Below are 14,823 nucleotides of genomic sequence, written 5' to 3'. Positions count from 1 at the left end.
AATACTAAACTGTGGAACCAACCTAGATGCCCTTTAGTAGATAAATGGATAAAGAAAATGTGATATATATACACAATGGAATATTATTCAGCATTAAAAGAGAATAAAATCATGACATTTGAAGGTAAATGGATGAAGCTGTAGAATATAATGCTAAATGAAATTAACCAATACCCCCAAAAAATCAAATGCCAAATGATTTCTCTGATTTAAGGATGCTGATCCATAATATACTGTTGGTGGGTGGGATGGGAAGATTAAATGAACTCTAGATAGGGAAAAGGGGAAAAGGGGAGGGAGGAGGCATAGGGGTAGGGAAGATGGTGTAATGTGATGGTCATCATTACCCTAAATACATGTAAGAAGATACAAAGGATGTAAATCTACTTTGTGTACAACCAGAGATATGAAAAATTGTGCTCTATATGTGTAATATGAATTGTAATGCATTTTTTTGTCATATATAACAAATCAAAAAAATTTTTTAAATGGTTAAAAAATAAAAAGAAAGGGCTGGGGTTGTGGCTCAGTGGTAGAGCGCTCACCTAGCATGGGCCAGGCCCTAGGTTCAATCCTCAGTATCACAAAAAAATAAATAAATAAAACAAAGGTATTGTGTCCAACTACAACTAAAAAATAAATATTTTCTTAATATTTATTTTTTAGTTCTTGGCGGACACAACATCTTTATTTTATTTTTATGTGGTGCTGAGGATCGAACCCAGCGCCCGACGCATGCCAGACGAGCGCGCTACCACTTGAGCCACATCCCCAGCCCCTAAAAAATAAATATTAAAAAATAAATAAGTAATAAAGAAATATCTGCATACTTATGCCACCATTTTGTACATTAAAGACTCCAAAACAATGCCAAAATGTCATAATGCATATATATGTGTGTGTAAATACACATACGGGTACATGTATGTATGTCATTTTCATACTGAGAAATTTGAGTAAGTATACTAAAATACCATCATCACTGACTCTAGTTTTCAAGTGTATTTTACTTTAAGGTTGGTGTTCCTAAATAGAAAAAGGAAAAAAAAGAAAAGAAAAAAAAAAAAAAAAAAAAACTAAGCTGCTAACAATTTCAAACTTTATCTATGGGCAATACTATGGGCAGTACCATGGACAGTAACATAGGCAGCACCATGGTCAGCACCATGGTCAGTCCCAAAGAGACCACAATCCTGAAGGGATTTCATCCAGGACCAAAGGGGGACACGATGGAGAATGTTTTCTTATTTTATGACTAACAGCAATTTAATATCAAAGACTAGTTTAAAATGTTTTTATAAGCAAAAATTGTCATAGCAAATTCTTAGGATAAATATTACAATGACAGGTAGAGTAGAATGGCCAAAAAACGTGTGAACATCAGTCTACAATACTTAAGACAGACATACTAGATGATTATTCCAGGAGATTCTCTCACATTAAAATCACTGACTCAAGGAAAGGAATGTGGCTCAAGTGGTGGCGCGCTTGCCTGGCATGCGCAGAGTGCTGGGTTGAATCCTCAGCACCACATAAAAATAAAAATGTTGTGTCCACCAGAAAAAAAATATTAAAAATTTCTCTCTCTCAAAAAAAAAAAAATCACTGACTCAACTAAAAAGTCTCACTTTATAGCAAAACTCACATTCCAGAATCCTTCAACAGTCCTCCTTCAACCACATCTCCTATCCGGTCTTTACTTAGGTTGAACCAGTTTTCTCCCTTTATGGCTACATCATCTATATCAGACCTCAAATCCTGCCTAACCTCAAGCCTACTCCATCTATCTTAGTCCGCACTCATAACTTGGTTTTACAATTTTACCCCTAAGTCTGTTGGTGTCACCTCTTTAAAGATCTGAGGAAGGAAGGAAGGAAGGAAGGAAGGAAGGAAGGAGGGATGGATGGATGGATTTCTTATAGAAAGAGAACCCCTAAGTCTGTTGGTGTCACCTCTTTAAAGATCTGAGGAAGGAAGGAAGGAAGGAAGGAAGGAAGGAAGGAAGGAAGGAAGGAAGGAAGGAAGGAAGGAAGGAGGGAGGGAGGGAGGGAGGATTTCTTATAGAAAGAGAACACCTATATAACATAATTTAAGCACAAAACACATTTCTCAACTCATCAAAATTTATAATCTTGAATTCTCACAGACCATAAAATATCTGTGTTAAAAGTTAAATTTAAGCACACTTTTACCCTTATATTTAGGCAAATAAATTTAAGGAAATTAGAAACCTAAGCTACATGAACCCCATCTTCTCATTAGATTTTTAAATAAGTGTTCATTTTTATCCGCACCAATGTCCACACATTAGGGAACCCTGATTTCATGCCCTGACCTACTTTCTTTTGCTGCTACACTTCTCTGCTTTATCAGCTTCTCACTATGCTTCAGGTGAGGAGGTGATAGTTAAGGGAATCACTTATGTCAGTGTTTCCCAAAATGTAGCTGATAAGAACCACTCAAGGGTGACTGTTAAAAACACAGATACATGAATCAGATTCCCCAAGGAGCCTGTGAATCTGTTTTTAAAAAACAAACTCCCCAGATAATTCTTTCAGGCAGTGTGGAAAGCACTAATTATGCGACCTTCTCCATCAACAACCCATATCGAAGGTAATCTTTATTTTTACCTTCAATCAAAAATTTTCATACTGGGCTGCGTTGTGGCTCAGTGGTAGAGTGCTTGCTTGCCAGGCATGTGTGAGGCACTGGGTTCAATTCTCAGTACCGCATATAAATGAATGATAAAATAAAGGCCCATTAATAACTAAAATTTTTTTAAAAAATTCATACTTCTTCCTATTTCCACAAAGAAAATGAAGAGCCAACTAAAGATTACCTCAATGTTTAAGCTCCCTCTAACTCAGAAAAAAATAATAAATGTCATGTTCCTAAATGAGAAGTAAGATATTCTCTTCTCACTTTACCAACTTTCCTTAGGCATTTGTCTTCTTTTAACCAGTTCAAAGCTACAATACTTTTGAATATCTTCAAAAGCATCAGGTCTAGAGGATAATGATGTTCCATGAATTTGGATATCTCCTAAAACTCCATAGGTGTAACAAGGAGGATAAACAATACCACATATAACCTATAACTTTGGCACTACCACAAGACAAAGAATACTATGAAATTTAACTTACTTGAAAATAGAAAAATAAGCTCCAAAAAATACACAGAACTTCCATTGTGGGGGAGGAGAAGCTTGGTTATAAACAAAATATAGACAAAACCACCTCCAAAAAGAGAAATTCCAGCATCAAATGCTACAATGCTAAGCACTGATGTGGGACCTGGCTGTCTACAGCTCCAAGTGCTAGGAAATGACTTGAAAGTATAGAGGACTAGAGTTAGAATTATCAAAGAATCATTGTTAAGAATCAGACAAACAGAGAACCAATCGTGCTCTTAAAGATATAGCAATGAGGGGTCTGGGGTTGTAGCTAAGTAGTAGCACACTTGCCTTGCATGCATGAGGCACTGGGTTTGATCCTCAGCACCATATAAAAATAAATAAATAAAATAAAGATATTGTGTCCATCTACAACTAAAAAAATTTTTTTAAAAGATATGGAAATGAGGAAAAAAAGTCCATTAGGAAAAAAAATTAAGAATCATACAGAAACAAAAGAGAAATAAGCTATATCAACCAAACTCTCTATCTCTCCATCTACTTCATCAGTATTATTCATGAAAGAAATTGTACTTTCCTATACTGACAGAAAGTAATACTCTTCAACTAGTGATCTTGTCTACAAATTCATGAAAAGTAGAAAAAGACCAGTTTCATCCAAGGTTATTTTTTTTAAAAATAACTTAAAACAAAATGTTGCAGCACTTCAGCTGATGAAATGTCTTCCCACAAAAGATCAACATGAAATAGAGAAATCTATAATGTGATAATTTAACTAAATTACCTATTTGCAAACAAGCACTTAGACATAACAAAACTATCATAAGAAGATGAAATACTAAAAACAGAAACAATAAAACAAATGCAATGAGAATTTACTGAATTCAGAAAAACACCGAAGAAAACAAAAAAAAATTTCAGGAGTAAAGAATAAATTATTATATATCCAAGGGAGAATAAATTTCAACGAATTTAATAAAAGGAAAGCAAGAAAGAAAACAACCAACATTTTAAAAAAGATTTTTTTAGAAAATATTTTTTGTGGTAGATGAACACAATAGCTTTATTTTATTTTATTTTTATGTGGTGCTGAGGATTGAACCCAGTGCCTCCTGTGCTAGGCAAGTACTCTACCAACTGAGCCACAGGCCCAGCCCTTAGAAAAGATTTTTTTTTAAACTTAAATATCACTGAGAAAGCAGTTAAAAACAGAAGATAGGCAAAGAAGGTCCAACATACATACATAATTAGGACCCCTGAAAAGCAAAACAACTAGACCAGAACTAATATCTTAAACCATAAAATAAGAAAAAGTATGAAAATAAGAATTTAAATGGACACATTGAAAGGACTCATCATATATATCTACATGAGAAAATGAACCCAGAATCACCAATTCCAAGATATAGTCTAAAAAAGACATTAAATTTCAAAGACTGAAAAATCCTCAGGGCTTCCAAGTAGAAAATCAAATTCCTCCTAAAGGTAAGACAATTATACTAACATCAGACTTCCCAAAAGCACATAAAAGACAAGGCAACTATGATGCAGCATTTTTGATAAATTCAAGGAAAGAAAACAGGTCAAGAATTTTATATTTATTCAGCTTGTCCTTCAAATTTCACAGAAATAACACAGAAAATTAGTTGACTACATAAGAACCCAAGGAACAGTGTATTTGCATGTATGTCTTAGAGGAATGTACTAGAGGGCAGCTTTCATTTAACCAAGAGAAACTGGCAAAAGAACTGATTGTGGTTGTTTGACAGACTTAACTGTAGAGTTAAGACAAGTATGGGGTCATGTAGAGAAGAATGACATGCGGATATCATATGTTCTGACAGAATGGGAAAAAAGGGAGAGGTACAATATGATTACTGACTGTTGTGCAGATAACAGATCAGAGTTAAAGGTTTTCATTTAGAATTGACAAAGCACAGCACATTTTTAAGAAGATTAAGTAAGGGTGGGAGTTGTGGCTCAATGGTAGAGCACTTGCCTAGCACACCTGAAGCACTGGGTTCAATCTTCAGCACAACATAAAGATAAATAAATAAAATAAAGGTATTGTGTCCACTTACAACTAAAAATATACACATAAAAGATAAGTAAGGAAAAAAGGGGAGACAGGGCTTTCTGAGAGGTATAAATACAAAGTAATCACTGGGAAAAATATAAACATTCTTAAATCATTTTTTAAGACTAGCAGGCATTGGGCTGGGGTTGTGGCTCAGTGGTAGCATGCTTGTCTGGCATGTGTGACGCACTGGGTTCGATTCTCAGCACCACATACAAATAAATAAAGGTCCATCAACTACTAAAAAATATTTTTAAAAAAAAGAATAGCAGGCACACCACATACAGAAACATAATTAAAACAAAATGATAGAATTGAGATCAAACATATCAGTCAAATCAATAACTATGAGTGACATAACTACTTCATTAAAAGAAAAATATTTTCAAATTAGCTCATAAAACCCAATTCTATGTGCAATATAACAGATGTATCTAAAAGTGATTCAAATGGCTAAAAATAAAGAAATGGGCAAAGTACGTTGAACAAATAAAAATCAAAAAACAGACTGTAATTCTGATATCAGAGTATAATTTGAAACACTTTAAATAAAGGACACTTTATAATGCTAAAAGCCACAATGTACAACAAAGATATAATTACCTGTGCATCAAATAACATAGAAACCAGCTATGAAGTAAAAACTACAGGACATACAAGGAAAAGTGGCCAGAAAGACATTACTAATAGGCAATTTTAATGTACCACTGTGTGAAACAGGTCAAACGGACAATATTCAGTAAGAAGAGAGAAGACCTAAAACAATGTAATCAGTAAAGATCTTATGGGCACATAGCATAACAGAGAACAGACCTTGTTTTCAGTATACATGAATCATTTACAAAAGCTTCTCACACATTAGGTTCCAAAATTTCAGTTAGCTTCATAAAACAAACAACTTTTATCACAGTGCAATATACACTGGCATTAAAAAACGAAACTAAAAAAAAAAAAATGAAACTAAAATGGGCTGGGGTTGTGGATCAGAGGTAGAGTGCTTGCCTAGCATGAGTGAAGCACTGGGTTTGATCCTCAGCACCACATAAAAATAAAATAAAGATATTGTGTCTACCTACAACTAAAAATAAATATATATATATATTTTTAAAAAATGAAACTAAAAGAAAGAAAGAAAGAAAGCGCCTTCCAACTAGAAAATTTTTAAAGTTCCTAAACAACACCTGGATGAAAGAAAGCACAAATAGAAAACAAAAAATTTCTGAAAAATAAAGATAATGAAAATACTGTTATCAGAATCTATTACATTTAATGCTGATCAGAGAAAAGATCAGAGTCTTAAATCAGAATCTTAAGACTTTTAAATAAAAGCCAAAATAAAATTTCCTTTATTTTGAGGCAAAGAACCTCAATGTACAGCAAAAATAGACAAAAAGGAGAAATTCTGAAATATAAATATTAATGAAGTAGAAAAAAAGAAAAAAAAGACCAAATCAATAAATCAAATTCTAATTCTTTGAAAAAAACATCATTAGCTAATTTAATTTTAAAAAGGAACAAAAGAAATGGCAAATAACACAAAGCAAAAAAATTTTTTTATCATAAAACATCAGTTTCTGTACTTCCATGCAAATAAATCTGAAAACCTGGATGAAACAGATAACCTCTTAGGAAAGCAGAGTATGCCCAAACTCACCCCAAAAACAATATAAAATTAAAACACACCAATTTCCATATAAGACAGACTAATATCAAGGAACCAGCACAAGTGCAGACACACATAGTGTGCCTTGGTGATTTCACTAGATAATTGTACCAAATCTTTAGAGACCAGAGAGTCTCAAAGTTATATGAATTGTTTTATGATATAGAAAATCAAGGAAGACTTACAAATCCTTTTTAATGAAATGTGATATCATTAATACCAAAATTTGATTAAAATAGTACATAAAAATAAAATCATTTAAATATTGTTGCAAAGATCCTAGTAAAATATTAGCAGACAAACTCCAACACCACATTAATGATATGATATGCCAAGAGCAAGTAGGGTTCAAACTAGTAATGCAAGGATAATTCAGTAATAGGAAACTTATTAATAAAATCTACCATGTTAATAGAACTAAGAAGAAAAATTATGATTATTTCCACATAACAAAAAAGACTTTGATAAAATTTAAACCCATTCCCAGCCCAATCCCATTTTGGTCTTGTAAAATCCTTGACCCCAAATTTTTACTCCAAAATCTCATATCTATTAATTCACCTTGAAGATACACTTCTAACAATACTAAAATAAATATGCTTAAAAGTTATAAAGTACATTATACTCTATAATTACAAAGTAGCCTAAATGATCCAAAATAAGAGACCAGTTGAATAAACAAGGGTACAGGTATATAATGGTGTGCTATATAACTGTAAGAATGAGGACAATCTCTTTGAGTTATAGATGCCTAGAAAAGAGTATCTTTGGCATATTACTATTGAATAAGAAAGAAGGGAAATATAAAATAACATAGAGATGGCAACTTATTAAAGAATAGCCCCCCAAAGGATCAAAAAGAAAATAATAGTTTACCCAAAATAGGTTGGTAGAAAAAGATAAAGGGAAAGAGGAGGAAGTGACACTTCTGAGTACTGTTGTCCCTTGGTATCCATGAGGCACTGATTCCAGGGCTCCCCACCTCAGCAGATACCAAAATCCAGGAAGGCCTCTATTCATATAACTCAAAGAGATCTTCCCTTCTGTGAAATAGCATAGAATTTGTATATGACCTACCCATACCCTCCTATACCCTTTAAATCATCTTTAGATTACTTATAGTACCTAATACAATACAAATGTGTAATTGTTGCACCATATTTTTCAGAAAATGATAAGAGCAGAGTCTGTACATGTTCAGAAAACAATTTTTGTTTTCTGAAATATTTCAATCTGCAATTGGTTGAATCCACAGATACAGAAGGCTGACTATATAGGTGCCTCTGAACAGTTTAGATGTTTGCATGTTAATGTTTTATATTAAATCAGAAAAGATAAGGATGGGGGACCTAAAACTGAATGCAAAATAGCCAAACTACTAAACCCAGCTATATATTAAATGAACATGACAACCACTCCAAAGCAAGGGTGAAAGGATAACTAATCCAAGTAACTTTTAAACAGCTGTATATCCAGGGTAAAAAAAGGGAACTACAAACCAATCTGGAAGTTTTTAGTAGATTTATTTTTATAGTCATGGCAATTCCAAAACTATTTAATGTATTATAAGATAGAGGCAAAAATATTAATTTGTTGAGATTCAGGATTCTCCAGGGCAAAAAGGAAGATACAGATGTAGAATGGGGAAAGCAAAGAAGAACTCTATGGGGCTGGACTAAAACTGGAGGTATCGGTATAAATTCGCGACAATATTTGTGTATGTACCTGTATCCTTTATCTAACATGTAGATGATATTCCAATTCTGCTAATTGTTCCAGCTATCTCCTCTACAGCATCTTTTCCCTTCAGTTTAGATCTGAGTCAGCATTATATAATTGCAGTTAACTTTCATTTCTGGAATAGGAACTCTTTTTTTTCTAAAAGAGTTAGAAATAATAATTCCCTAGTCGTGGCCTAACAGCTAGAACTTGGTTTCTAAATGCCATCTCCTATTAAAAGAAACTAGACTTCTTTGGGGAAATGGCTAACTTAAAGCCTGGGGCAGGAAAGGTACGTGATGAGCTAGGAACATCTTGTGACAGAAAGAAAGTGTACAAAACAACAACAACAAAAAGAACATGAGGGCAGCAAGCCAATAAGCCAAAGGAGCCAGGGCCCAGGTTGTGTACAGCGCTTGCTTAGCATGCGTGAGGCACTGGGTTCGATCCCTGGCACCACATAAAATAAACAAATAAATAAATAAAAATAAAGGTTGTGTCCAACATAAAAAAAAAAAAAAAAAAAAAGGAGCCAGCTTGTAGGATATTGTACTGACCAAGTATGGAAAAATTTGAACACCAAATTGAATATGTACAGTGATAAATTACAAACTCATGAATAAAACAGGAATCTATGAATCCTTACTGATAATAGATAGGTAGATAAATAGGTACATAAATGGGAAAAAAGGGCTTTTTTTTTCATAGTACACAGACTGATAAATGTGGAAGACACCTGCAGCTGCAAAAGAATTTTGTATTCATATTAAAAATGGGGTTGCAGGGCTGAGGTTGTGGCTCAGTGGTAAAGCACTCGCCTAGCATGTGTGGGGCACTGGGTTCGATCCTCAGCACCACATAAATATAAAATAAAGATATTGTATCCACCTATAACTAAAAATTAAATATAAAAAACATATAAAAAACAAATCATTAAAAAAATGGGGTTGCAAAAATTCATCAATGAATGCTAAGACAGAAAGTTTGATCTGGAACCAGATAAGAATATGGTCTTAAACAGTTTCTCCAGAAATAGCTTATTAGTTGCAAGGGGAAAAATAACTATACAGTGGAGAAATCAAACATCTTGACCATACAACAAATTTAATAAAAAAAAAAATGTAGGATACCTTAGGATGTGATAACCTGCAAAAGACATAACAATCACTTCTGTGGTATTCTGAATGGGGATGAATAACCTCTATTAATCATTAGAACAATCATACTAACTTAAGTTGGAGAATAGACTATAAATGTATTTTCCAAAAATGTTACCAACATGAAAGCGGAGGAAAAAAAAACCTAAAGAACTATCCCCCAATAATAATTAAGTGCAACGTATAATCCTGAATCAGATCTAAACTGAAGGGAAAGGATGCCATACTGGAGATAGCCAGAACAATTAGCAGAATTGGACAATCTGCAAGATTAAATAAAATGTCTCAATTGAATCTAATTGTATAAATATTTAATTAACTAAATTTGATTACCATAAGAACATAACATTTTTATTCATAGGAAATACACACTAAAGTATTAAAGATAAAAAGGAAAAGTTCTGCAACTAAAACTCAAATGGTTTAGAAAAGGAATGTGTGTGTGCCTGTGTGTGCTCATACATGTAAAAAAGGAGGAAGAAGGAAAGTCAATAATAAAAAAATGACAACTGGTGAATCTTTTTTTTTAAGAAGAAGGAATATTTTTTTAAACTTTATTTTATTTATTTATATGTGGTGCTGAGGATCGAACTCAGGGCCTTGCATGTGCAAGGCGAACGCTACCGCTGAGCCATAACCCCAGCCCCAACTGGTTAATCTTAATAGAGGTAGTATGATAGGAATTTTCTGCATCATGTTTGCAACCTTTCTATAAATGTGATTTTTTTAACTTGTAAAAGCAAGCAGAAAAAAACTGTCTTAATTATACTTGCATTTCCTTTCCTTCCCCTACTATATCCATGAAGTTGACACAAAATCATTTGACTACATATTCATACTCCTGAAAGACAAGGTCAGTTTTTGTTTATTAGCTCTTTGGCTTATTTTCCATAAGGAGCTTAATCTTTTTTTTTCCCCCTGAAGTCACCAATTGCTTTCTTTGCCCTTCTCTTAATGAACTATGATGATCATATCATTGTCATTCTCAATGATACACTTCACTGAGAAAAGAAGATAAGAACATAGGTCGCATAACTATTTCCTTCCAGTTCTCAGAGTTTTAACCCATACTCTGAATAGAATGAATGTTTAAGGCCCAATAACAACAGAAAAGTATATAGAGCTTGATAACTGATAAAGCCATATGGAACATCCATCTCAGTGGCTAAAAAAAACATATACTTACCTTCTATTTCTTGCCCAATAGAAAGTCCAGCCCATTTTCGCTAAAAAATGAGAAAAAGAAGCACTTGAAATAAAATCAATCAAAATTAAAGAAATAAGGAAAAGAAGAACACATTCTAAGACAAAAATATTGTATGCTGTCATGTATTGAATTCTGCATCCTCTCCAATATGGTGAAGTCTTAGTCCCTGGTACCTGTAAACATGACTGTATTTAGAAATAGGGTCATTGCAGATGTAATCATGTTAAGATGAGATCCTACTGAATTATAGTGGGCCCTAAGTCAATATAACTGGTGTTCTTTTAAGAAAAGAAGAGACACACAGACACAGAGAGAATGCCATGTGATGAAAGAGCAAAAACTTCAGTGATGTATACAAGCCAAGGAGCATCAAGGATTGCCAGCAACACTGGAAGTTAGTATGGAACAGACTCTTCCTTAGAACCTTCAAAGAGAGCATGGTGCTGTTGACATCTTGATTTCAGACTTTTTAGCTTCAAAAACTACGAGAGTTTTTGTCTTCTGAACTTTCTTTTTTTTATTATTGATATTTTTTATGTTGTTTTAAGAAATACAATTTGTGGTTCTTTGTAACAAAGCTCTGGGAAGATAGATTAGAGATAACTTCTGAACATCTGCATAAAACACATGAAGCTGGCCTTTTTACAGTGAAGTTAGCCCACTGAGTAGGATACTTCTCTATACAATACTATGCTCTTGAAGTCTTTACTATATCAGATATTTCAGTGTTCTGAATATACTGCTGCAGTTAGTTTTACTATTTGTACAGTATCATAAAAAGAAATTTAATGCATGAAAACTAAATTAAAACTGGTCAGATAATCTATATGGAAACCCAAGAAGGGACTCAAATCATTACACAGTCATGACTATTCTTTGTGTATTGGATAAAAAATTTTCAGGTATTTACAGTCATACTTCAGCCTCTCCCTGATCCTGTCTAAAGTGGCAAGACTGCATAAAGGGAAGACAGATTATATGCAGGCAGGAATTTGGGGCTGGCTTGTTATAAATTCAAAATTAGTAATTACTGATAATATGCCAAAGAACAGTGAGAAAAATAGTTTTTGGCTGGAAATCCATAGTTTGCATATTCATCTGAACACTGGATTTTACAGTGTGAAGCTTAGAAGATGGTGCATCATGTGTAACAATAAGCACTCTCCTTCCAGCTTTCTCACCATAGGTCACATTCCCCCTCTCTGCTCTTCATCTCCCCTAAAAATACCTCTTCTATAAAATCCCAACTCACATCTAGCCAACGTGAAATACAGGAGCATGCTGGTTAGAGTCACATTTAGGTTCTGTACTTTAATCCCAAAAACAGCATTAAGGGATGATACTGATAGTAACTCTTGTATGGGGTTGTTCCAAGAATTAAATGAGTTAACACATTCAAAAGTACTTGAATAGTGCCTGATCTAAAGCAAATCTTGGGGGAAAATTTTTACAAAGCAGAGACAAAGAGAAATAGCTACCTCAAGCTACTTCTGACTACTGGAATCCCAAAAAGTCCTCTAAAAGCTGGAAAACCATGGGATATCCCAAATTGGTAATTTGCAGAAACAAATGTGAAAAGTAGTCCTAATAATGGAGAGGCATCCAAACAGAAAAAAGGAGAACAGTAAGTAAAGATTTCCCAAAATTTTTGAGTGTTTCAGGAGATCTTTAATAGTTCCCAAGTAAGTGTTTGATCTCTTTCCCTAACTTTAAATAAATAAATAATGCTTAATTTCTTATAAAGAAATAAATCAATGTTTACTAACACACTAGAAAGAGGTAAGATAGCATTCACATTGCTTAAGAATGTGGGGTGACTAGCCTGAGTAAAATGACAAGTGGGAAATGATACATGCTTGTACCTGTGGTGCTCCATTGTCATGTACTATGAGCACTGGGACCCAAATAGACTCCACAGAACCCACCCCCAGTCATAACTGGAATCACAACCCTTCCAGTTGTTGGGGGAGCCTAGCAAGTTAAATTATAGTTTGAGGTAACTACTTTTTTCGTGTTCTTTAGTCTGACACCATTATATTATAAAATTTCTACTATTAGATGTCAATTTTACAAATAAGATTATTTTTATATCATTTCTGTTACCCTGAGAGTTAGCATTAAAATCATTTGACACTATATCTGATGGCTGACTGGTATTACTGCTGAATTTTTAAAAATTAGAAAAAAATCAAGGCAATAAAATGTAGCCATAGTAAAAAAATGATAAGAATATATCTTTAAATCACTTATATAATACCTATGTATTTTTCTTAAATATGAATAAATAATTTAGAGAGTGATGCTTGCTTAAAATGAATGGACTCTTGTATGACTTTCAAGAATAGGAAAGAATCAATGAACATCTGAATTACCTGAGGTAAGCTGAATGCAATGCTCCCTGGCACCACTGATGGATGGGTCCTCAGTGTAAATGTGTACCTGTGATTGGGAGAGGTCCTCACAATCACATGCCTAAAAGAAAACCAAAAACATATTCAGTACTTCATATCAAAGAAAAAGAAAACATAATTTCTAAATATATTTTTTCCCAAACTGATGTCTAATGAGTACCAGATAGAAGCATCGCACCATATGACAGTCCTGAAGGAACAGAATCACAGATTTAGTTTCCAAAAACTATCAGCAATTCAAAATGTTTTCCGGACATAAAGAGCACTCTGGGCCACCAGGCATGGTGGGGCACATCTGTAATCCCAACAGCTGGGGAAGCTAAGGCAGGAAAATCGCAAGTTTGATGCCAGGCTCAGCAATTTAGCAAAACCCTCAGCAATTTAGCAAGGCTCTGTTTCAAAATAAAAAGTCCAGGGAATATTTCAGCAGTAAAGTACCCTACGGTTCAATCCCCAGTACATACATACATGTTTATACACACAGATACACACACACACACATAATAAAGACCACCTTGGGCCATGGACATATCAAATGGAATCCAGCCAAGTTCAATAGAGTACATCTAATCCAAAAAAATTAACTTCATCACTTTCCATTTTATATAAATCAGAAAACAGTGATTTAGAGTCCTTGATATTAAGTAAAAAATAGATTTCCTCTCCTGAGAATTATTTCACACATCCTAACAAAATAAAGGCAGGAGAACAAGAGATAAAAGAGCTAGAACATAGCAGTAAAAAACAAAGTTAGTGGGCTGGGGATGTGGCTCAAGCAGTAGCTCGCTCGCCTGGCATGCGTGCGGCCCGGATTCGATCCTCAGCACCACATACAAAACAAAGATGTTGTGTCCGCCGATAACTAAAAAATAAATATTAAAATTCTCTCTCTCTCTCACTCTCTCTTTAAAAAAAAAAAACAAAGTTAGATTTTAGAAATGTTCATTAAAAAAATTTAACAGACTCTCAAAAGCTAAAACAATAACACTATAAAATAAAAAGATGAAAAATATGAAAAAATTTCCCCAGACATCAGCTTTCATGTACATATTAATATTTACAATTTCAAAGAATTTTGTGCTAATACCCTGCTCAAATGCTACTCATAAATACATATATTTATTTTGTAATAATCTTCTACATTAAGAGACTAACAAGGACTGTTTATAAAATAGAAGTTCTAAATTCTGTTATCCAACAGCACCATATTTTCTTTTCCTTTGTGGTGCTGGGAATCGAACCCAGGGCCTCATGGATGCTGGGCAAGTACTTTACTACTGTGGTACACTGCTAGCTCAATTATCATTTTAAAAATTATCTTTTACAGTTAGGCTCACGGCGCACACCCTGTAATCCCAGCAACTTGGAAGGCTGAGGCATGAGAATCAAGTCCAGCCTCAGCAACTTAGTGAAAAAAGGAAAAAGGACTGGGGGTATAGGTTGGTGGTAAAGTCCC

General features: G+C 33.9%; 1 protein-coding gene across 1 annotated transcript in view; it reads right to left on the bottom strand.

The window, feature by feature from the left end:
- Nsf (N-ethylmaleimide sensitive factor, vesicle fusing ATPase) overlaps window positions 1-14,823 on the bottom strand; it is a 146,411-nt gene that overhangs the window by 108,816 nt on the left and 22,772 nt on the right. The window contains exons 3-4 of the mRNA XM_076870409.1: window positions 13,329-13,428; window positions 10,936-10,975 (exon numbers count right to left, since the gene is read on the bottom strand). Of these exons, the coding sequence (XP_076726524.1) occupies window positions 10,936-10,975; window positions 13,329-13,428 (140 nt within the window). The remainder of the gene's footprint in view (window positions 1-10,935; window positions 10,976-13,328; window positions 13,429-14,823) is intronic.

This window comes from Callospermophilus lateralis, chromosome 11 (genome assembly GCF_048772815.1).
Source record: "Callospermophilus lateralis isolate mCalLat2 chromosome 11, mCalLat2.hap1, whole genome shotgun sequence".
Lineage (NCBI taxonomy): Eukaryota > Metazoa > Chordata > Mammalia > Rodentia > Sciuridae > Callospermophilus > Callospermophilus lateralis.
Note: the sequence above shows the minus strand (reverse complement) of the source record. Positions and strands in the feature narration are given on the sequence as shown.